This window comes from Panthera tigris, chromosome A2 (genome assembly GCF_018350195.1).
Source record: "Panthera tigris isolate Pti1 chromosome A2, P.tigris_Pti1_mat1.1, whole genome shotgun sequence".
NCBI lineage: Eukaryota > Metazoa > Chordata > Mammalia > Carnivora > Felidae > Panthera > Panthera tigris.
In genome coordinates this window covers 76,163,100-76,187,147 of record NC_056661.1, presented here as the reverse complement: position 1 = coordinate 76,187,147, position 24,048 = coordinate 76,163,100, and the positions used below count along the sequence as shown (strand labels likewise).

Genomic DNA, 24,048 nt, shown 5'->3' with positions numbered 1-24,048 from the left:
TGCTGACAGCTCAGAGCCTGGAGCCTGCTTCGGATTCTGTGTCTCCCTCCCTCTCTGCCCCTCCCCCGCTGTCTCTTGAAAATGAATAAACCTTAAAAAAAATAATAAAGAACTATGTGGAAAAAAAGAATGTCTACAGTTTAAAAAAGGTTAAAATCTGAATAAGAAGTCACCGATTCAATTTAACAGTCTGGTCTCCCATCCAAGTACTAACCGGGCCCGACCCTGCTTAGCCTCGGAGATCAGACGAGATCGGGTGGGTTCAGGGTGGTATGGCCGTAGATTCAATTTAACAGTCTGGGAAAGGAGTCTTGATTCTTTGTATCACAGAGCAACCGGCTAGCTGGACGTGGGGGAAGGTTGGAAAGGCACCCACTCTTGTTTTTATCTGGCTTGAAGGTGGATACCCATAGGGGGTCCAGAGACCTGAGGCCAGGTTCACTCCCGGTGGTTCATTTGCAAAATGAACAGTACGACTGACAACACAGGGTGGGTTTCCTTCCTAATTTGCATCAGAGCCTGGAGACCAGACCCTCAAAACCTTACCATCTCGGCAACGGCTGAAAGGTCTAGACTCTGTAGTTTGCCTGCCAGTTCATCCAGAAGGCGGGCCTGTTCCTCTTGTTTTTCCCTGAACTGGGATTCTCGTTCCAACAACAACTCTTCTACTCTGTCCCGAGTGAGAGTCGACTGGTCCACAGTGCTGTTGGAATCTGTGGTGGAGGCGTTCACCCTCTCCTCTGCCTCTAGAGACATCTGGAAATACTTGGTGATGCTATCCAAGGCGCCTAGGGCATCAAATGAAATGGCCCGCGGTTAAACCTCTCGTCCTCGTGCCCGTAAGGGATGCCCGTATCTGGTGTCTTCCAGCCCTCAGTTTACTGTGTGGTTTTGTTTTAAAACTCAAGGACCAAAATCTTTACGAAGACCTGGAACTTTCCTCTCCTGAGCCATGGCTACACTTTGTCCTATTAACAGCTATTTCTGGCCAAACATCTGGATGACAAATCAAGTCAATCATGCAGATGTCTGCATACAGGCAACTTTCCAGTTCTTTCTCAATAGCTAGTGGTGTCAGGCAGCCTGCAGATCACACATCCAGATGTATTTTAATCTTTTCTTGGTCATTTGACTATTTCGATCCACTCAAATGACTAGTATTACATATGTAAAACAGCATGGCATGTTTTGGCTTTAAGGACCTAGCCAGAAAAATAAATGATCGTGCGTACAATAGGATGGTCAGTGCTATCTAACACTGCAGAAACTGTTCCCTGAACAGGCAACATTCTTGAATATAAAAGAATTTGCTGAAGTACCAATTTAATTTCCTAACTATTCAGGAGAGCCCATTTCCAAGAAAAGACAAGGAGGTTAAACCATTCACTGAAAAAAGCCTGGAAAGGGATGCCATTCTCACACACGATGACTGCTGCTCACTCCATGGCGTCTCCCTTTGTCTCTCTGTGCCCCGGCTCCCACATTTGTAAATGGGGACTGTAATCCTTACTTGTGCCAGAGACTCAATGAGAAAAAGCTTTAAAATTACTAGAAAGCGGGGCACCTGGGTGGCTCAGTCGGTTGAGCGGCCGACTTCCGCTCAGGTCATGATCTCACGGTCCGTGAGTTCGAGCCCCACGTCGGGCTCTGTGCTGACCGCTCAGAGCCTGGAGCCTGTTTCGGATTCTGTGTCTCCCTGTCTCTCTGCCCCTCCCCTGTTCATGCTCTGTCTCTCTCTGTCTCAAAAATAAATAAATGCTAAAAAAAAAAAAATTAAAATAAAATAAAATTACTAGAAAGCATTAACTTTTACTCGCAAAGTGCTGTAGTAAAAGGTTAGACAGAGGGGGTTAAATCCTGTTGTCCAGGATTGCACATTGGCACAAAAAATGCTCACCCCGAATATCTGAGTTTTTGATAAATTCCAACTGCTCAGCAAGCTCTTTCACTGTGTTGTCTAGGCTTTCTGCTTCTGTCTGTAGAGAATCTAGTTCTCTGGCCGTGCTGTTGCTTTGGGAAGCTGTGTCAGACAATTTCACTTCTACTTGAGCCATCTTGTCTGTAACATCTTTGGTTAATTTCCTGTAAAGAGAAGGGTAAGTTTCCAGAAGTAAAAGCAACCAAAGGGAATTCTGAAGTCTCATTTTTTTTTTTTTAACATTTTCTACAAATACTGTCCCCATTACTCTGTAACTTCAAACCAACTCAGTACTTTGTTAACTATTTGCTTCCAAGTACTAGTTTTATTCTCTTCAACATTAGGAAGCTGTACCAAATCCACCAATTTTCCTTTCTTCGAAGACCTGGAAGAAAAGCCTAGAAGCGCCAATCAGCAGTGTTGTGGTGGATGCATCGGAAGAGGGATTCCGAACACCTGCTGTCTTCTGAGCAAAGATCCAGAGCATGGAGTTCCTGCCCCCTATGTGGGCAGGCTCCAAGCCCACACAACCCCACAGCTCGAAAGACCTAACTGACGCCAGTGTAGAATTGTGCCTCCCAGCCACCTGCCAAAAAGGCTCTTCTCCAAACCTCAGGGATCCCCTTCAAGATGAGACATGCAGAGAGGAAGCCCCACAGCCACCAGGAAGACAAAGAGCCACCCACATAAGCCCTCCGTACATTCCGCCTTAGCAAGGTCCCATCAAAGGAGCCTCCTCGTCCACCGACAAGCAACCCTTTTATCTTCCGTAAGAAAGAAAGTAGTTATCTCCCAGAATGGACTTGGAAACACATTTAGCTTTCACAATATTTCATTTGGAATCTAAACCCAACTGCATTCTCTTCCGTTTGTCACATCTCCAAAGCTGTATCTGAGGCATCTATTTGGATATTACTTATATATACAGTGTGTGTGTGTGTGTGTGTGTGTACATAGATAATCACAAAGAACGTAATGTTTGAGAAGACCTTAGCTCTGGGCTTTACTGGGTCACCTAATTGAATATAACTGTCTCCTCAGGGAGGTAAGAGTCAGTATAAAACATGGGGAAGATGTACAAAGGCCAAAAGGCTGGGGGCCGTTAGAAAAATGCTATTTAAAGCGGAGATAAAAATCATGACCCGACTCAAAGGAAAAGTGCTTAAAAGGATTTGTAGGCTAAATTGCATTTTATAAACTCAACCTTCTTTTCCTGAGGCAATTATAATATAGTTTCTTTTCTCAGTGCTCTTTTATTCATGTGTTGGTTCTCAGCAGGCTTTCATTTCTTCCCAGGTCTCCTACAATGTTACAATTTTTAAAGGAATCAAATCTAACATTGTATATTTTTTAATAACAGCCACTTTGGATCCTAAGACCTGTGTCCTTGGATGTTGTGTTGACACAAGATTAATCAAACCAGTTTCTCCGAGCGATTACAATCTACCCGATTAGATGAATAGTGAGGGTAGAAACAGAGCCATTTCAGGAATGTAACCTCTCTTCTGGCAGGCTCTCAAAGGACACCCAGATTGTTTTGTTCTCCCTTAGGTGCAGGAGACCAAGGCCAAGAATCAGGTCCTAAGTGGCCTGCACTCGGCCGACAGCCTTCTCAAGCTTGTCGCTACGTGTTAGGAGGCTGAGGGCACCACCGTCTCTTTAATGAGGTAAAATCCCTCACTGAATGCATTATCGCCCTGCAGCAGACATTTCCGAACGTTCTGTGTCCCGGACACAAGACCTCCAGCCTGGAATCAAGGACCCGTTACTTGAAACCTAGGAGGTCTAGGAAGGACCCCCCACAAGGTGCCTAAGCGCATGTCTGCTGTTCCCTTGCTGCTGTTTACAGCGCAGAGGTGAAAAGTCCATCTGTCTTCTCAGGCTGATTCAAGTCCCATGACACAGAAAATCTTACTATGGTTCTGTCATAACTTAGAGTCACCTCAGTGTACAAGGATTTAGCTACGAAAGAGTTCCCCTTGGGGCGCCTGGGGGGGCTCAGCTGGTTGAGTGTCCAGCCAGCTCAGGTCATGATCTCACAGTTCGTGGATTTGAGCCCCGCATCGGGCTCTATGACAGATCAGAGCCTGGAGCCTGGTTCAGATTCTGTGTCTCCCTCTCTCTCTGCCCCTCCCCCGCTGGTGTGCTGTCTCTCGCTCTCTCAAAAATAAACGTTAAAAAAGAAAGAAAGAAAAGAAAAGAAAAGAAAAGAAAAGAAAAGAAAAGAGTTCCCCCGTTTGGTGGGCCCGTTGTGGAAAAGCAGTTGCGATGTCTGGGAGCAGGAAACATGCAGAAAAACGATCCCCCAGAAGTTCAGCACGACTCAGTTCTCTCTGCTCTCACTGGCAAAATCAACACTATGCAGAGAGAGCGTTACCCAGAGACGGGCTAAGAAGAGAATTTTTCACTGTAGAGAATTTGTTACAATTAAATGAAGGAAGCACTGCCCTAGTGAAGCTGCGCAGATCGCTTGGAAATCGGGGGTAACCCATCTCCTCAGGAGGAGAAAACCTCCCCTTGTATGCATCGTGCGTTTGGCAATGACGCGGTCACTTCACAGATCAGTCTTCTGCAAGGTACAGACAATGTACTGTCCTTCCCTGGTCCACAGGAGAGGAGACAGACGCGGGCGTAAGTGAGTCATGCAAGTTCTCAAGCCAGCGAGTAACCAAACTACGGCTCCGTTACGGATCCTTGGTCTCCGAACTCAAAGCTCCTGCCGTTCTACTCCCTTGGAGCGCTGGCTACAAAGGGGGGCAGTGGCTCTAACACGCTTTGTCAATGTTCACTCACCCCATGCCCAGAGTAAAGGCTGCCGGGAAGCCAGTGCCCAGCATCTGTTTTCACTCACGGGACTAACCACACCTTCCAATGGAGGCACCCAGCGGGCATGTCTGCCCTTTATTCCCCAAGTGGAAACACTACCGTGGGCGCCTTCTCTGGCTCAGGAAGTACTTACTCTGCTTCCTCAAAGAGATCCCCGATGTTCTTCAGCGGCTCCGTGGCTGGGCTCTGGGCCAGGATGTCTCTGATCTCATTGACTTTCTTCTCCACCGAGTCCACAGTCTCCCGGTAAGGCCCAATCACGCCGCTGATCTTCAGGGCCTTGGCTTTCTCCAGGAACTTCTGGGTCCGATTGGTCAACTCGGCGACGATCACATCCCACACGGCAAAGCACTGGTGGCAGGGAGTGCAGTCGGGGAAGACCCCCGAGTACCCGCGTGTGCATTTGTCACAGCGCGGGCCCTCGACACCCTCCACGCAGACGCACCGGCCGGTGGACTGGTCACACTGTGGTGTCTCGATGCCCCTGGGGTCACAGTCACAGGCTGGGAGGGAAAGAGCAGTGCTGCATGATCCCCTAGATCACAAACCTCAGCGACAAGACCTGGCATTCAGAATCCTCAGTCATGTTACAATGGGAAGGCGTCAGCCGGGCAGTTTACCAACGGCTCTGGTGGAGACTAGACCAGCCTCCTGGAGCACGTGTTACCCTGACACCCGCTAACCCCTTTACAGCGACAGTATTGATTTTTCTCCAGTCGACACTCATGGTACCCAGCAGCGCAGAAATGGTTTACGTGCCTGTCACCGAACTCTCACGATAACCCGACGGGACGGGGGACCTGCCCCAAGTCTCACACCAAGGAAACGGCCGGGCCTGGATTCCAGTTGAGCACATTACAACTCCCGTCTGCTCTTAACCTCTAGCCTGCCTCTGTCTCCCTCTTACTCTGACTCCCCCCCCCACCCCCCCGGATGCCAGCAGCACAGGCAATTCTGGTGGCATCCTGACGACATGAACACCTGCTAACACACCTCGCCTTACCTGGTCACAGAACTGGTGACTACGCAATGAAATGCAATGAACCTGATAACGAGCAAACTCAATTGAGAAAAAAGTCCTAGGAATCCTAAGTATCTAGTTTAAAGGCTTTCCACTAAGTGTAACGTGTGGATATCTGCTGTTGTGATGACCAGCCCGCCCCAGCACTGAGACCGCAGGCTCGTGAAATGTCAGAAGTCAGAGAAGGGACCTGGGAACCAGTCAGCCCCAACTGCTCACTGGCCCAGTAGGGCCGGCATCTCAGCCAGAACCAAATGGGAAAGGGTAACGTTGGTGATCTTGGCTAATGGAGCTTGGCTGACATTACTTATCACGGTGCATGTGCTACTGACCCCTGGCTTAGAGCCCCAAATCTCAGGGGGCCAACTTATTTCTGTATCAACACCTGATGCTTGCAGTATTTGTATACTGTCTAAAAAAACACAAGGCCTGTACAAAGATCTCTGGCCTTAAATCTCTCTGGGAAAAGGTAAGGGATTAAGAAAAAAAGAAAAAAAACGACCCCCAAAAGTCCCCCAAAACAAATATATTATTTCCCTAAATAGACTGAAGACTCCAAGAGCAGGAGTACATCTTAAATTTTATTTAATTTTAACAATTTTTTTAATGTTTATTTTTGAGAGAGAGTGAGTGGGGAAGGGGCAGAGAGAGGGAGGGAGACACAGAATCCAAAGCAGGCTCCAGGCTCTGAGCCATCAGCACAGAGCCTGATGCGGGCCTTGAGCCCACAAACCATGAGATCATGACCTGAGCCAAAGTCAGACGCTTAACCCACTGAGCCACCCAGGTGCCCCCAATTTTTTTCATGTTTATTTTTGAGAGAGACCAAGCACGAGTGGGGGAGGAGCAGAGAGAAAGGGAGACACAGAATCCGAAGCGGGCTCCAGGCTCCGAGCTGTCAGCACTGAGCCCGATGTGGGGCTCAAACTCACGGACCACGAGATCATGACCTGAACCAAAGTCGGACGCTTAACTGACTGAGCCACCCGGGCGCCCAAGGCAGGAGTACATCTTAGACCATTTTTTCCATCCTCTGCACCAAGCCCAGGATTAACCTGCAACTGGAGTTCAACAGTCTCTGCCAACCGAGGCTCTAACCTCATTTTCCGTACAGGCACGCAAGGGACATTTACACCCCCACCCCCATGAAAACAAAATCATCCTACTAAAAATGCGATGTCAACTGTGGCAAAACACAACACATTCATACTCTCAGATACTGTGATCTATTTGGGTCCGTAGCTGAAATTGGTCCCTGCAAGACTTTCTCATCAAACATCGTCCACAACCAGTTTCACGGATGGTCCTGAGATTTGCTCGCTGACCTCCATGCTCTAAACCCAGAGAGATGCGTTTGTGGCCCATTTTTCTGATCCCCCCCCCCCCCGCCCCGCCTTCTGCCTTTTATCATCATTTATCTTTCACGGCCTTTGTTGGCCAATGCCACTCCACGTCCTTGAGCGGCAAGCCTGAGCAGTGCAGCGGTCAGCGTGCCTGGCTGCGAGTCCTGCCTTCTCCACACCACAGCTATGCAACTCCGGGTGCTGAGGAAACAGGAGTCACGGCCTCCACATGGGTACGATGGATCCCACCTACCACACAGGATCGCTTTCAGGATTTCATTAACAGCCTAATTCCAAAGCGCTTAGAGGAATATCTAGCTCATTGCAAGCACTCAAACATTTTTATCATCATCACTTTCTGTGTTCCGTGCAAGTGTCTGGGCGTTTCCTGCCCAGAGTGTTGCCTGACCGCATTTCCACTGCGGGCGGGGGAGGAAAAGAAAACCTGTCACGGCCTTGTGTTTATCTTTGTATATTTGCCAATAACATGAGTTTTTCAAAGATTTAAACTATGGAATATTCTAGTCCTCAACCTTTGGGATTTAAAACATAGCATTCCATTAGTGCCTTGGGTTCTCAAAACTAAACTTTTTTTTTTTTTCCATTAAGTATATTGTTTCTTTCCAGGCATTTCAGGCATGTTTCATTTTTCCTGTTTTTTTGGGGGAACATGCCCATGAGTCAGGGAGCAGCCTGAATGAGCTATGAATAACTTTACATGTGTTCCCTACACCATTATTTCCAGGAGATGTTCCCGGAGAGAAGGATTCCATGATCAGTAAATTCAGGAAAAATCATCCTGTTGAAGATTCCAAACAGCAGCGTATTGAAGATTCAGAGTAATTCTACAGGAGAAGCCTTGTTTCATGTTTTTACCCAGTTGTATCCCAAACACATTTGACCATCGAGTCTTCTAGTGGAATACCAGGTGACACCCCAGAGAAACAACGGGGAAGGTGTGGGAAACCACAGCCTTCACAGTTTCGGAGATCAGAAGAATGGAAAGAAATTGAATAATGAAGAGTTTACATTCTTTAAGTTTTAGGAATGGATTTCCATGTCATTTTGGTAAGATTCAGCCATCTTTCAGAAAGCTGAAAGTTACGTGGGTCATCTAAGTCCTAGCCTGTCAAACTTGGCTGTACATCAGAATCACCTGGAGGGTTCACAAAAACGCAGACTGCTCCCCCAACTCCCCAGACCCAGATTCAGAATCAGTGGGTCTGGGATGGGACCTGAGAATTTGTGTTTCTAATGGATGTCAGGTGCTGCTGACACTGAGGGTGACTGGATCCCATTTTGAGGAGGACGGATGGTGTTACTTTGCTACCTATTCTAGCTTTCTTTTTGTATGTGAATGTGTGCTTGTAGGGGTGAGAGGAAGACAGAGGGAGGGAGGGAGAAGAAAGAGAGAGAGGGGGGGGGGTGGGGGGTGGGTGGTGACAAAGGGGGAGAGAATGGGGAAGGGAGGGGCAGGGAGGAAGGAGGCGGGAGAGAGCAAGAGCGTGTGTGTGTGTGTGTGTGTGTGTGTGTGTGTGTGTGTGTGTGATGTGTTCATCCTTCAAAGGGTGGAGCCGGGGCAGAGTCATGACCTTGGAAGCTGACCGATGTAGGCTGACGCACAAACCTAGTGACCTGTGTAAGAAGAGGAATACATGACACCATCTGTAAAAATGGGATTGCTCCTGCCCCGCTCATCCCAATGGGCAGACCCATGGGGGCCCTAGGTGGCCCAGTAGACCTGTGTCTGCTTGGTCATCTCTCCCAGGCGTGGGACACCTGAGGCAGATGGCGCTTACGCTTTCACTTTGCTTTGAAAATTCCTTCTTTCCCATAGATAGTGCAAAGGCACACATTCATTCAGTCCTAAAGAGGTTTTTACTGGTTTCATGCTTGGGGCAAGGGATGGGTGCACATGTTGCATTTAGTTTTTAATTTCTCTAATAATTTTTTATTTACTTCAGTGATAAAGGCACTTCTTGCTCTCATTCTGTCGTGGGCATCTTTGAGGGACAGACCCTGGCCCCAAACTGTAGGATTTAAAATGCAAGTGCAGGGTGCAGCTGAGCTTGGGTGGCTCAGCTGGTGAAGCATCAGACTTAGGCTCAGGCCACGATCGCACGGCTCATGAGCTAGAGCCCTGTGTCGGGCTCTGTGCTGACACCTCGGAGCCTGGAGCCTGCTTCTGATGCTGTGTCTCCCTCTCTCTCTGCCCCTCCCCCTCTCACGCTTTGTCTCCCTCTCAAAAATAAACAAACGTTAAAAAAAAATTAAATAAAAATAAATAAATAAAAGGCAAGTGCAGGGGTGCCTGGGTGGCTCAGTCAGTTACGCATCTGACTCTTGATCTTAGCTTGGGTCTTGATCTCAGGGTTGTGGGTTCAAGCCCCCTAGCAATGAGGGCACCATGCCCAGCGTGCAGCCTACTTAAAAAAAAAAAAATAAAGTCAAATAAAATAAAAATAAAAGGCAAATGCACTCCCCTGAGGGCTTTCCTCTTTCTCTGGGGATAGGGCCATAGTCCAGGCCAGCCCTCTAAGGAGTGGAGTGACAGGACCAGTTTAGCTGAACTGACCAATATTCCTTTCCTCTGATTGGAAAGAGTCAAATTTCACAGATGGAGTTCACAGACTGCAGTTTCATTACTGAGAACTTCAACCCCGGAAAGGCACCCGAAGACTACATGCATCAGGTTTTCATTTCAAACCGAAGCAGGGAAACCACTAAGCTCCTGTGGACGCGTGCTTCCCTCCCTGACTCCTGGGGACGCATGCGAGGCAAGCACTACAAAGCCCACATTTACAACCTCGTAAAAGGACCTACCCTAAGAGCACGTCCCGCTGAAGCAGCAAGGTTGGTTCTCACCTGTCCACTGACAACTTCACGGACACCGAAATTGCGAAGGAGACCCTCCAATCCTGGCTCACGTACGCTGGGGTCTAAGACTCCCACACTAACCAGGCAGGCGATCTCTGACGAGGGCCAAGGGTTGTGTCCTCTCTTCAGAGGAAGGGCTCGGGGCGCGGGTGGACCTATAGCTCAGCACTGCTCTAACAAATGGGATTCTCTGGCAGAGGACCAAAAACTTTCTCTTGGAAAGAAGAAGAAAGTGGTTAGCAGAAGTTGTGGCCTCACCTTTAAGGTGAACAAATCACGGAGATGAAGACTAGCATTTTAAAAACGAGATGGGGGGGCGCCTGGGTGGCTCAGTCGGTTAAGCGTCCAACTTCGGCTCAGGTCATGATCTTGCGGTCTGTGAGTTCGAGCCCCACGTCGGGCTCTGTGCTGACAGCTCAGAGCCTGGAGCCTGTTTCGGATTGTGTGTCTCCCTCTCTCTCTGCCCCTCCCCTGTTCATGCTCTGTCTCTGTCTCAAAAATAAATGAACGTTAAAAAAAAAAAAATTAAAAAAAAAAAAACCAAAAACCAAGATGGTCATCAGGGTGCCTGGGTGGCTCAGGCAGTTGAGGGTCTGACTCCTGGTTTTGGCTCAGGTCATGATCTCACAGTTTGTGAGTTCAAGTCCCGAGCTGGGCTCTGTGCTGACAATGTAGCACCTGTTTGGGATTCTCTGTCTCCCTCTCTCTCTGCCCCTCCACTGCCTGCTCTCTCTCTCTCAAAATAAATAAACATTAAAAATAAAATAAAACAAGACTGTCATCAATTTTGATGAGCCATAAGAATTCCACCTTCCTCTGTAAATACATTCTCGGTTATGTGGTCAGTAGGTCTCCTCTGTTTTTCCCAAGTTTTCTCCTCATTTAAAAATGTGATCTCTAAGAGATAGGTAAATGACCTATAATGCACCCATTTTATAGATCTTGAGGCCTGGAGGAACACACTGGCAGGTCAATGTCAGAACAGGAAACCTCAGTCTCTTTATCAGTAGGTATAACTATCTTCTCCGGGGCCCTCCAGCAACTGAGCAAAGTCTGTCCCCAGTGGCCTAGCGTTCAAGGCTTTCACAGTCTGGTAAAACCGAATCTCCCCATGGGTCCCCATGGATGGTTTCCTGAGGGCACCCCCGCCCCCCACAGCCTCGCTGCTACATTCTTGTCCTTGAACCAGGACATGAACTCCTCTCTCTAAATATCTTTCATCAGGAATCACAGGCCCAGGCAAAGAACAGGGACACTGGGTCACGTGGACCTGACTTCAGAGCCCAGATCTGCCCTCACCTGTGCTTTGTCTCTGGGCAACTCACTTAACCTCTCTGCACCTAAGATTTCTCAGCTGTGAAGTGGAGGTTACATGTGTCCTCACAGATTCTCTGCTGTCAGGATAGAACCAAGAGCAGGTACAGAATGTCCCCACAAGCACTCCACACACCGCAGATTCTCTGCGGATGGCCATCAGCGCGAACCTTCTCCCCGGCCCCTTGCTGAAGGGCTCCAGATCCTGCGGCTCTTGCCTCCTCTGACAGGTGGAAAGGTCCGTACCGCTTTCCTCCTGCCTCTTGCGTCAGGTTACTCTACGTGCGCCATTTCCTCAGGCGGCCTGCCAGCGCCTGGCGCTTCTCTGCTGCGTCCACTCCCCACCGGACGGCCATGCTCAGTACTGTGTTCATATCCAGCCTTCTTCCTAAAACTTAAATCTGCCTTGGGACACAGAAAGTGTGACATCCTGGGGTGCCCGGAGGCTCAGTTGGTTGAGCGTCCGACTTGGGCTCAGATCATCGTCTCGCAGTTCATGAGTTCGAGCCCCACACTGGGCTCGCTGCCGTCAGCACAGAGCCTGCTTCAGATCCCGTCCCCCTCTCTGCACCTCCCCACTTGCGCTTTCTCAAAAATAATCATTAAAAAAAAAAAAAAGCAAAGAAAAGCAAAGAAAATGCTCTATCCTAAATTCAGGCAACGGGGTTATTTTCTTCTGTCTCGCACCCTGCCTCAAAGTAACACGGGGCTCCAGGATTTGCTATAATGCCGAAAGGTTTGCTGATTCTTTACCCAGGAACTTCCATTTCACCACAAGGGACATCTAAACATTTTAGTCTCTTAAATGTGATTTCGCTTTAAATTCTCCGCCTCCTCGGCCCCACCTGTTTTTCGGTCTTGCTAACGTAACTTCGGTTTGGGGATGAAAATTGGGCAATAGCGACTTTACCTGCAGAAAGGAGCTGGCTGGCTGGTCAAAGGGTTGGCAGGCTTTCTGTCTCAAGGCCCGGATAGTAAATATTTAGGCTTTGCAGGCCGTATGGTCTCTGTCACGACTACGCAACTCTGGCTCTGTAGCACGAAGGCAGCCGCAGACGTACATAAACAATCGCGCGCAGGCAGGGGGCTGGGTTTGCTGACTGAGCCCTGGTTCGCCCACCCTCCAGGAGACACAGGCTGTGCTGAGGATCATGGAAGACGAGGCTTCCCTCTACTAACAAGAGTATTTGTGGTTCTCTAAAGAATCAAATTAAGTCTGATTTCCCAAGTCACACAGCAAATAAAGTACAAGGTGGGTAATTATAAATGAATCCCAGCCTAAGAGCACAAGTGTTCTAAAAACTCATGCCTGAGCAAAGGAATGCACTCAATTTTTCTATTAAAAACACTTTGAAATGAGAAGCAAGCATGATGGGAACATGGCCACTACCCAGAACCTCTCACCTATGCCCGACATTTCCAATTTGCGCTGGTTTAAGAGACACTGGCCTTTTCCAACAGCCAGAAGCCCTCCCTTCGCGATCTATGAATCAACAGAATGATTCCACATGTGACCCTTTGACTCCTGAGGGGGCACAATGTGGCGCTCCAAGCTGAGGCTTTCTCCAGCACATTTGCTGGTGGGTGGACGAGATTCTCTCCGTCCCCAGCACAGTGGTGGGCTTGTTCAGACTCGGACGACTGGCCAAGAGCCCCAACCCGCCTGGACAATAGGAACATTCAACAAGTTATAAGTTTGAGGCTCAACTCATTTGTCTTTTACACAACCACATTTTTTTCCATAAGGGGAAAACTTAGCTATGACCTGGGTCTTCCTATAAGCACGCTGTTTACAAAGTGGCACCAGAAAGTCAAAATGTGTGCCCTGCTCCAACTGAAAGATTTGAAATTGAAGACTCTTTGGCAGTTAATTACCTAATTTGAGAAAAGCGGTCACATATTTTCCCCCCACGGTTCCATCTAATTTTAGTCGATACCTATTCCTGTCCCTACTCATTGTTGGACCCCGTCCCTTCTAGAACTTGTCCACCCCCTATTTCTATTTGTGAGGATAATCTAGTCCATCCAAAGCCCAAACTCCAGGTGCTGCTAAATTTTTGCCCCTGTCTCATCCGATCACACTAGTCCTGCCGCACTGCCATCTTGGACACACGAGGCCCTGTGATGCGGTGACCAGCCCCTCCCCGCCCCCAGCCACTGTTAAGTAACGTCTTTCTTTCTCTCTCTCTCTGGAAGCTTTACAGATTAGGAGCTGTTTGGGTCCCAACACTTTCGAGATTGACCTCTCTGCTGGATAAAACAAAGTAACTGGTGGATGCAGATGTCACGGACTTCACTCTTTGCAAAATTTCTAAAACAGGATCTAACTTTTGACCTGAATAAGAGAACACTGTTCCTATAAGCCACGATTCCTCTGGCAGATGGAGAGCTAAAAGTTTAAAGATGAAAGGGTGAGGAGTAAAGTTCTGCACACCAAGTGAACAATTCTCTGATTGACTCTAGCTCCGGGTAACAGGCTTTTCGTGCGCACGAAGCTTAGAGCCAAAGGTCAGCAAGCTATTTTGCCCATGACCCACGCCGGGAGAATCAGGCTCTAAGCTATGATAAAACCATTACCTGGAGAAAATCAAGCCCTGGGGGCATTACGAGATTGAGGGATCTGAGAGAAGAGTGATTATGGCCCTGGAGAAACCGTATTTTAAACAGGATTTCACTTGAGGGAGACAACCTAGAGCAAGTAGCTCACTGAATGTCACGGACCTTCTAAAGGCAGTGAGAAAATCAGATCCCATGAGGAACCGACATCTGGACTGAAGAATGATGCGTGGAGAAGGCCTTGTCCATCCACACTGCAAGGATCATCTCTTCTGTGGAACAGACCTTAAACTATGATGTTGGTACGAACCCTTCTGACCAAGCCTCAGTTGAAAAACAAATCATCTGATATTTGTTCGGGTCGGTTCTCCCCCCTTGTTAAGGAACAGATGGGCAGACTCTGAAGGAACACTTAGTATCTCGGTTTCTGACCTTGGATAGGAGATACTCAGGGAACCACTAACTTGAACATCTGTATCATCTCTTGTGATAGTCGCATCCAAAAAACAAAAAGGTCACTTTTTATTTAGAGTCCAATAGGGACCTAGAATTTCAGACGTGTAACAAGGAAAATATATCCAAGACCAGTGAAGAAACTGAGGAGATAGTTTCCATACTTGTAAGTGTGGAACATGGGGAAGAAAACCCAAGTAGGAAAGAAAAAATAGGAAAACAGAATAGAAACAGTCCATTAAAATCCTTTCCACAAATGCTCTCCCTTTAAGATCTGAAAACATTTGAAAATATCTGGCAGGTCCAAACCGAAATTGCAACAGCATGAAAATTAAGCAACCCTTACGATTCACATGATTTCAACAAGTTTTTGTTCTCAAGAAAATGTCAAGTCTTCCCTCGTACTCAGTTTTATCATAAGCCTACGTGAAAATCTGGCTTTTGTTCACATGTAACAGACCTAGAGTGCCTGTCACCTATTCTTTTGTTGTGCGTAAAGATGTGAGGACGTTGCCCTCTGCTTCCCACTGGTGGGGACATCACACGGGGGGCACACGCACCGGTGGCTTTCGCTGTCAGCAGAGTGCACTTGACGCATTGGAATTGGACGAATTTACCAGAGCAGGCATTTAACTCTGTGTGTGCTGGTAAGGAAGCTGGCCATAGATACTGCTCAGAGGGGGGAAAGTCAGTCTGCGGAAATACATGGTTAATATGAGCCCGTTTTGGTTAAAAGCATCTAAAAAAGCCATTCTGTGTGTCTTCATGGTGTGTGCACGGCTTTGTGCAGAGACAAAGGTTACCCCCTGGGGAATGCAGGCCTGCTTTTACTACCTACGCTCTCAATAGGGCTATGTTCGTTAGATTTTTATTTTTATTCTTATTTTTTAAAATAATTTTTTGGGAGAGGGCAAGTGGGGGAGAGGAGACAGAGGGGGATCTGAAGCGGGGTCTGTGCTGACAGGCTGAAAGCAGCGAGCCTGACGCAGGGCTCGAACTCACGAACCCTGAGATCGTGACCCGAGCCGACGTCGGACGCTCAACCGACTGAGCCACCCAGGCACCCCAGTCATTTCTCAAACAACGAGCGCGAGTTTCTTTTGTAACAAAGCACAGAAATAAATGCACTGGTGTTCTACTTTAGAGTTGACAAAAAGCTCGGGGAGACACCTGTCTGCTCCCTCCGCCCTGATCCAACGCCAACCGAGAATGCCCGCGGCCTCACCTCGGCACTCCACGTTGGGGTCTCCCCAGAAGAGCTCCTGGCACTCGCTGCAGGTGCGGCCTCCGAACCCGGGCATGCACTGGCACTGCCCCGTGAACTGCGGCCAGAAAACACACCTCGGTCACACGGGCTGCTGGGCGGGAGGCAGCGTGTGTTTTCTTCTTTGGCTGCCGGTTAGGGCAGGTGGGACTGGACTGTTAGCCTGAAAAGACCCCTACATCCTGACGGGAGAAGCGAATCTCACTTTTCTCCTGGGTGCTCAGGCCCCCATGCCAGCATCTCCTCCCTGCTGTTCTGTACCACGGGCTGGAAAGGCCCAGAGCACGTTAGGCTTTATTTACAGGTTTCTTCACAAACCGCTAAAGACCTAGGCCACCCTGAGAGAGTCACCTGCCGCGGGGAGCCCTTCATTCTCAGGGTGCCTCAGGAAACAACAGCACCTTTTGCAGTGCCGGAAACAGCCGCTGGCTTCCTTTCAGGCGGGACAGCTAAGAAAAGGGTCTGATTCAGCAGCCTGGTATGGAGGAGATATAGCACACCCTTGTCCGTGCTCATGGGGGTCCACATCACAGCGGGGGCCCTGGACTGAAAGGTCATCCCCGACGAGCCACCAAGTGAGAGCTGATATTCAGTCTGCGCTGTGTTTGCCAAGCCGTGTGCTCCGAGGTGAGGCTGCAAGCGTGAGGAGGGGGTGCCCTTCTCTAACTTGGGCCAAGCCACCCGACGGGCAGGACTCCTACAGGTGAGACCCTTTCCTTCTGCCATGACAGCCTCACCCCCGGCCACAGCGCCTCACCTCATTGCAAGATGGCCCAAAGGAATGAGCAGGATCACAGCTGCACGGGTCACACCCGGTCCCGCTGGCCAGCTGCCAGGTGTTGGGCGCACAGCGGTCACAGTTCTGCCCGACCACATTAGGAAGACACGAGCACTGACCGGTGGTTTTGTCACACTGGCAGTCAGAGCCGTTGCAGTGGTCCTGCACGGTGCCCAGGTAATTGCAGACACATTCTGTAAAGGAACAGCGGGATCAGATTTACTCACATGCATCAAGTTCCTAAAATTCACAAAACACCCATTGCGATGCAAAAGTTCGCTACCTTCTCATGGCTAAGATTTTCCCTCTCCAGATTTTGGCCTGGAGATGCAAACAAGTAAGGAAAGGAATGGAGGGATTAAAAACAAAAAACAAAACCAAAAAAAACCCCCAAACACTAAAACTGCTGTTCTTTCGCAGTTCTTATGACACAGACCTTTCCGACATATCCCAGGTGAATGGGCACCATGACACATTTTGCCTAACAGCATTTCTGAAATACTCAGACTTAACAAGCTGCTGGCAAATCATTTGAAAATTGAGGATTTAACTGGAAATAACAAGAAGTCTGCTGTGGGACTTGAGATATCTAGTGATTTCAAATTCTTGGCAGGGAGCAGCGGTAATGAACGTGTCAGACAAAGCAGGTAGAAGCCCTCTAAGATGGTGGGGGAATCCAGTCCCAGTGGCCCTTGACATTCCACGCATGTTGGCATCTACACTATGGGGCCCCGGGCTGTGCAGCAGCAGCAGAGGAAGAAATGCTGGCTGATTCCTGATAAGAGAGGAAGGAGATGTTCTGGAGACACTTCAGAGATGTCCCTTCCTTCCCCTTAAGCGGGAAGGCTCTCCCCATCAATGACACGAGGAAAGGTACGGACCCCAGTAGGTATTTAGGACCTAGGAGCCCCAGCCCATCGGCAAGTTCACAGGCAGAATATAAAATCAATACACTCTACTGGGTGGCACTTATTGTGGTGACACAGCTACACAGTTTTCTTTCCGGTTCCCTCCCTCAGGCAATGAGTTACATCTTGGGACTTCAGTCTTGCCAGAAAATGAGGATGTTAAAAAAAAAAAAAAAAAAAGTCAATCTCATCTTTCTTTTGTCAGAGGAAAAACTCTAAAAGGGTTTTCCCAAACGAAACAAACACCTCAAGATGTCATTATCCCCCGATGACGAAGAAGAAGGCAGAAGTCCTTCTAAGCGGGCAAGATGAATCCGTATCTTACTTCGACAGTCCTGGCGGAGCGCGTCCCCATAGTACCCGAGTCGGCAGAGCTGGCACTGGTCCCCTTCCGTGTGGTACAGGCACTTAAGGCACCTTCCGGTCTCCCTGTCACAGGCTTCCGGGTGTGTCGTGTCAATGTTGCCATGACACTCACAAGGCTGACAGGAGCCCCCCACGTCCGAGGGATTGCCAAAGAAGCCTGAGGCACAGTCGTCACATCTGGAGCCTGGTGACCAAGCACAACCCCTTCAGCTTGCTGACTGAAAAGTCCAGCCACCCCTCACCCCGCCGACATTCCTGCACCCCCCCCCCCCCCCAGGCAGTGCTGTGTTCCTCCCAGAGCCCGGGATGACCCTGTCTTTAGGAGGGACAAGATGCCAGGGGCAAGAAGAATTTTGTAGTCTGCAACATGGCGGCACCCTGGCTCAGAGGCCACAGCGGGGACATGGCCAGCTGCAAGAGTTGTAACAGGACATTTCAGCTTCTCATTCCATAGGTGGAGCTGATTCGGAGCTAAATCACCACCTAACAGCGTAAAGCTTCACTGATCTTAGCTCCTAATGCAAACATTACGTTAATGGAAAAAAATCACCGCTCCTGCGTGAGCAACCTGCAAAATGGGGTGCCTCATGATGACCGATTTCCCTAAGAAATCCTGAAATCCTGACACGTGTGCCAATATTTCTCCGCTAAGAATAAGGGTAACTAGTATCTGAAACCGTGGCATCAAGGGTGAAATGAAAGGGAGCTTATTTTCACAATGAACTGTCCTCCTTGAGTGTTGACAGATCATGGTGAGTATAATAAACCACAAAGAACACATCTAGCTTTGACCAATTCCATTATCTGGGGGCCATCTGGGGATGGCAGTTGTCTTCCTTCCGCCCACTGTCTGGCCACTTCACCACTACCTTGAGACCCTTCTGCCAGGACCTGGATAAGGGAGTGGAAAAGTAAAATGTAAGATAATCTTCCTACTGCTTAGTAAGGTAAAACTATTCCGAGGGATTCACTCATGGATTTAAGTGAACTTGCTATCCTGTTTTGTATTATAACATCATCACGGAGACTCGAGAATTCTCTTCTCCACATGCCCAACAGGAAAAGAGCATCTTTTGTGTTTCACCTTCCCTTCAGGTGTAACTAAGGATCGTAAAAATGAAACTCAATTGGTTCCCTCTTCATCTTTTTTCTTTACCAACAACCAGACTCATAAATATGACACATCCTTTCCTCCAAAAGTCTGTACCTTACTTACCAACGTATCCGGGATTACAGACACAGGCAAGCTGTAAAGTAACAGGATCTTGATAGCAGCTATTGGCGAACTGGCGTCCACTGTCGGGACCATCTGGGCAAGGACAAGGGCGGCAGTGATCTCCTGACCCAATGATGGGATCGCCATAGTAACCGGCCAAGCACCTGCATCAGTCACAGAGGAGAGAGGGCCATGAATCACAGTTGTAAGAAACCTGTTACAAGAAGGAGTCTTAGAAACTGTGTTCTCTGCTTGGGGAACGTTCACTCCCCATTCCTCATGTTTTGACTTGGGAGAAGTTTCCATTAGGGTGCTGGTTCTCCAACAGTAACACCAATCAGAATCCCTTGGAGGGCTTGCTAAAACGGTTTGCAAGCTCATCCCTTCATTTCTAACTCAGTAAGTTCCACGTGATGCTGATGCTGCTGGTCTGGGGATAACATCTGCAGAGTCACTGCAGTAGGACCCTAACTCACTTCCCCCTCCCCCCCACCCCCAGAAGAAGAGATACATCTCCTCACGTGACCCTATTGTCCTACCAGCTGCCTGCCTTCCAGAGCATTCTGCCTTGCATTAAAGGGTCTGGAGAAGGGGGTGGGTGCAGGGTGGGAAGACAGCATGTGATCGTCTGTCGATGCCCCGGAGGTGTGAGGAATCAGTTAGCAAGCCCATGGTGGAATGTTCTGCAATCCAGCCTTTACCAGTAACAAAGCTGATAAGGATGCGCTCCAGCAGCAGGACTCTTGAGCCTTCCAGGTGGTTTCTTTTTTTTTTTTTTTTTTTTTTCAGTTTTTAAAAAAAAATTTTTTAACATTTATTCATTTTTGAGAGACAGAGAGCACAAGTGGGGGAGTGGGAGAGGGACAGGGAGACACAGAATCCAAAGCAGGCTCCAGGCTTTGAGCTGTCAGCACAGAGCCCGATGCGGGGCTCGAGCTCACAAACTGCAAGATCATCACCTGAGCTGAACTCGGACGCTTAACCAACTGAGCCACCCAGGCGCCCCTGTCAGGTGGTTTCAAACAAGAGACGCACAAGGGATGTCATTTATCAACTCCCAACTCCTCTCCTTACAGATCAGGAATCCATGGAGCTTAAATGACTCGCAAGGCCTACACAGCCAGTTACTGATAAGCCAGGATCTGAATTCAGCCTCCTGACTTGTCTGAAGCAAGAATTCTTCTATGTGATGCTGCTTCTCTACATGAGTGATTAATTGGGTTACTTTTTCACTTCCTGTAACGTAAAAGGTTGAAGGAACTTTGGAGATCATCTAACCCAACCTGGTTACAGTACTCGCCGACGGCGGGACACTCAGAGAGGTGAGCTAACTCCCCCAGGGTCATGGAGCAGGTTAGAAGCAGAGCTGAGCCTGGAACTCAGGTCTAAACATTGCCAATTCATTTTGTTTTCCATGGCTTGTTTTTGTTTTGCTCTTTTCCTTTTGAGACAGAATTTTTTTTTTTTTTTAAATGGGGCAGAGGGAGGGAGATGAGGAAATAGAAGGCAAAGCTGTTTAGTGGAAATTAACCTTCTATTTAATTAGACACAGACACGATACAAGAACATGTTCCCAGATTATGTGCTGGAAAAGTCAGCAGAGGTGAAGCAATTTTGCATGACAGCTCTGAAAAAGTTTTCTATGAGGCTTTTCTAGGTGAAATACATCCAACTACCTCATGATAGAAACTGAGTGTTCATTTCCTGCCTCTCCCACCACTTCCCCCCTTGGGAGTGAGCTGAACCAAGGGCTACTTCTTAAATTCACAGGATTGAAACTCTGATCTTCTTGGAATGAAGAAAAGAGAAAAGAGAAAAGCAAAGAAAAAAGAAAGATGAGAAGTTGGTTTACAGAATCCCAGATATTTTAATAAAGCTTTGTCATCCAAACGCAGGGCTAAAAATTTTCCCCCTCCCACACCCTCATTTTCCTAAAAGAAACAAAACGCTTTACAAATAAAACCCAAAACAGTCCCAAATATCAAGTAGGCTCTTCTCACAGATGCTCGTCCCACTTCATTGCCCAGCATGCTGGATTTCACACCCGCAGGGCGGGTAACCACCTGTGTTCCCCACCCCACTCTCTTGTCCTTTTTAAAGTTTTTTTTTTTTAATTTTTAAAAATGTTTTTTTTTTAATTTTTGAGACAGAGAGAGACAGAGCATGAGCAGGGGAGGAGCAGAGAGAGAGGGAGACACAGAATGTGAAGCAGGCTCCAGGCTCTGAGCTGTCAGCACAGAGCCTGATGCGGGGCTCGAACTCATGGACCGTGAGATCATGACCTGAGCCGAAGTCGGACGCTTAACCAACTGAGCCACCCAGGCTCCCCTTTAAAGTTTATTTTTGAGTGACAAAGAGAGAGAGAGAGAGAGAGAGAGAGCAGGAGAGGGCAGAGAGAAGGAGAGAAAGAATCCTAAGCAGGCTCCGCACTGTCAGCATAGAGCCTAAGGCGGGGCTTGATCCCACAAACCCCAAGATCATTACCTGAGCTGAAATCAAGTCAGACACTTAGCTGACTTATCCACCCAGGCCCCCCTTGTCCTTTTGAATCTAAGTTTCTCATCTGTCGGTCTTTCTCAAACTTATTCTCCATCTTCCAAAGAACAAGAATGAAAAACTTAATGCAAAAAACCAACACCATCAATATATTAATTTCTTCCTTTCAAGACTTGTATAACTGTCTCCTTGTTATCTTCTTACAAGGCACTTTTGTACTTGGAAGGAGTAACTTTTATTTGAAGGAGTTTACTGGAACCTCCAAATTCTTGACTACCAACTACTCTAGCACAGAGCCGGGAACCGTGTATTTGCTTCCAGGCACGTCTTTCCACCATAAGTCAATCACGTATTCACTTTCCATGGACAATTTCTCTCTCATCCGATGAGCAATTTTCCCACTGACTGAAGCATTTGTTGCTATTTTAAAAACAAAAGTCCCAGATAGTGTGGATGGACGTTAAAAGACAGAAAATCTATTGGGGTAAAAGGTGAAGACTATTTACTCCAGAAAAATCAGGTTCTCATAGCACATCTGCCTTTATTTAGTGATGAACAGTGTAAACCAGCATGTGATTTTTCCACGTGGATTATTTCGCATCTACCGAGCTTGGCTGTACCGTTAGTAGGGGTACGTTCTAGGTAGGTCCTCTTTTACTATACCCAGTGGGGTATGCTTTAGAGTCATAAAAATTACTCAATTCATTTGCTACCTGGAGAACAGGTATACTTATGCACATTTTCTACAGTCTCCCAGAACCTGTAGCTGCATAATGTGTTTCAAACCAAAAAGCTGTCTAAAATTTGATTAATCCTATTCAGATTTGGTTTCTACCTTGACCCAATTTAGGCATTAACATTTCAGAATTCGGGTCCTGGGCAAGAATCTGCTGAGACAGGATTTCCGTCCAGGTCTGTGCTGACCTCTAGGATGGCACCCCAGGAGGGCAGCTCACGTTGGTTTTGTTCTCTGCTGCCTCTGCAGTGCCAGCACAATGCCCAGCGCATAGAAGGAATCAACTACGGGCTAGCTAAAGGACTGAGTTCCTAGGAAATACTGAGGTGGTCAGAAATGAAACCTTCTGGAGTCTGCTGGAGCTTTTGCCTGGTGTTGGTCTAAGATGCTGTTTGCTCAGCCAAAAATGATCTCATTCTCTTCGCTTTCAAGAGGCCGGGAACCCTACGCCCCAGCAATTGCACTACTAGGTATTTATCCAAAGGGTGCAAAAATGCTGATTTGAAGGGGCACATGCACCCCAATGTTTACAGCAGCGTATGGACAATAGCCAAAGTATGGAAACGGCACAAATGTCCATCAATTGACGAATGGATAAAGATGTGGTACTTATATACAATGGAATATTAGTTGGCCATCAAAAAGAATGAAATGAAATCTTGCCATTTGCAATAATGTGGATGGATCTACAGTGTCGAAATAAGTTAGTCAGAGAAAAATAAACATATGCTTTCACTCATATGTGGAATCTAAGAAACACAACAGGTGAACGTATGGGAAGTGAAGCAAAACTAAGATAAAAACAGAGGGAGACAAACCATAAGAGAGTCTTGAATACAGAGAACAAAGTGAAGGCTACTGGAAGGGAGGTCGATAGGGGTATGGGCTAAATAGGTGATGTGTATTGAGGAAGGCACTTGTTGGGATGAGCACAGGGTGTTATATGTCAGTGATGAACCACTAAATTTCATTCCTGAAATCATTATTATACTACGTTAACTAACTTGGTTAAAAAAAAACTGGATTTGGGGTGCCTGGGTTCCAGCCCTGTGTCGGGCTCTGTGCTGACAGCTCAGAGCCTGGAGCCTGCTTTGGAATCTGTGTCTCCCTCTCTCTCTACCCCTCCACCACTTGCTCTCTCTCTCAAAAATGAACATTAAAAAACTTTTTTTAATAAAAATTAAAAAAGGGGATTTTGTGAAGTTTTGGATTACTAAAAATCCGCTGAGTTGATCACTCCAAAAATGCTCATGCAGCAATAATCTTATATGTACATCCAGCAGTGGTTATAATTTCTGATGATGACACAATAAAAACTTTTTGTGATTTGCATCGTAAGATAATGTGAAATGTTAGACCTTCACGTTTACTCTTTTCTGGTTATACGTGTTCTAGACATCTATACTCCTCTAGAGATATTAAAAATTTAAATTAAAAAAAAAAAGGGGCGCCTGGGTGGCTCAGTCAGTTAAGCGTCCGACTTCAGCTCAGGTCACGATCTCGCGGTCCATGAGTTCAAGCCCCGCATCAGGCTCTGTGCTGACGGCTCAGAGCCTGGAGCCTGTTTCGGATTCTGTGTCTCCCTCTCTCTCTGACCCTCCCCCATTCATGCTCTGTCTCTCTCTGTCTCAAAAATAAATAAACATTAAAAAAAAAAAAAACTAAAAAAAGAGGCGGTGAGGACGTACCTTTCACAGTTGTGCCCCGTGGTGTAGTCCTGGCAGCCCAAGCACGCCCCGGTGGCAGAGTCACAGTCGTCGGCGTGGCCGTTACACTGGCAGGGCTGGCAGCTGGGGAAGCCCCAGTAGCCGGGCAAGCACCGGTCACACTGCCGAGCATACACCCCCTGGAAGCAGTGGCACTGGCCAGTGATGGGGTCGCAGAAAGCGTTGACGGACCCTTGCAGGTGGCACTCACAAGCTGAAGGAACAGGCGAGGGTGGAACCGCCTTGAGAAACTCCTTAAATGCAAACACA

The 24,048-nt window shown here is 47.8% G+C and overlaps 1 protein-coding gene across 1 annotated transcript in view; it reads right to left on the bottom strand.

Annotated features, from left to right (window-relative positions):
* The window catches only part of LAMB1 (laminin subunit beta 1), a 74,143-nt gene that overhangs the window by 10,519 nt on the left and 39,576 nt on the right, over window positions 1–24,048 (bottom strand). The window contains exons 19-26 of the mRNA XM_042964278.1: window positions 23,761–23,992; window positions 18,841–19,004; window positions 17,584–17,808; window positions 16,330–16,544; window positions 15,534–15,630; window positions 4,878–5,247; window positions 1,898–2,082; window positions 547–788 (exon numbers count right to left, since the gene is read on the bottom strand). Coding sequence (XP_042820212.1) covers window positions 547–788; window positions 1,898–2,082; window positions 4,878–5,247; window positions 15,534–15,630; window positions 16,330–16,544; window positions 17,584–17,808; window positions 18,841–19,004; window positions 23,761–23,992 — 1,730 coding nt within the window. The remainder of the gene's footprint in view (window positions 1–546; window positions 789–1,897; window positions 2,083–4,877; window positions 5,248–15,533; window positions 15,631–16,329; window positions 16,545–17,583; window positions 17,809–18,840; window positions 19,005–23,760; window positions 23,993–24,048) is intronic.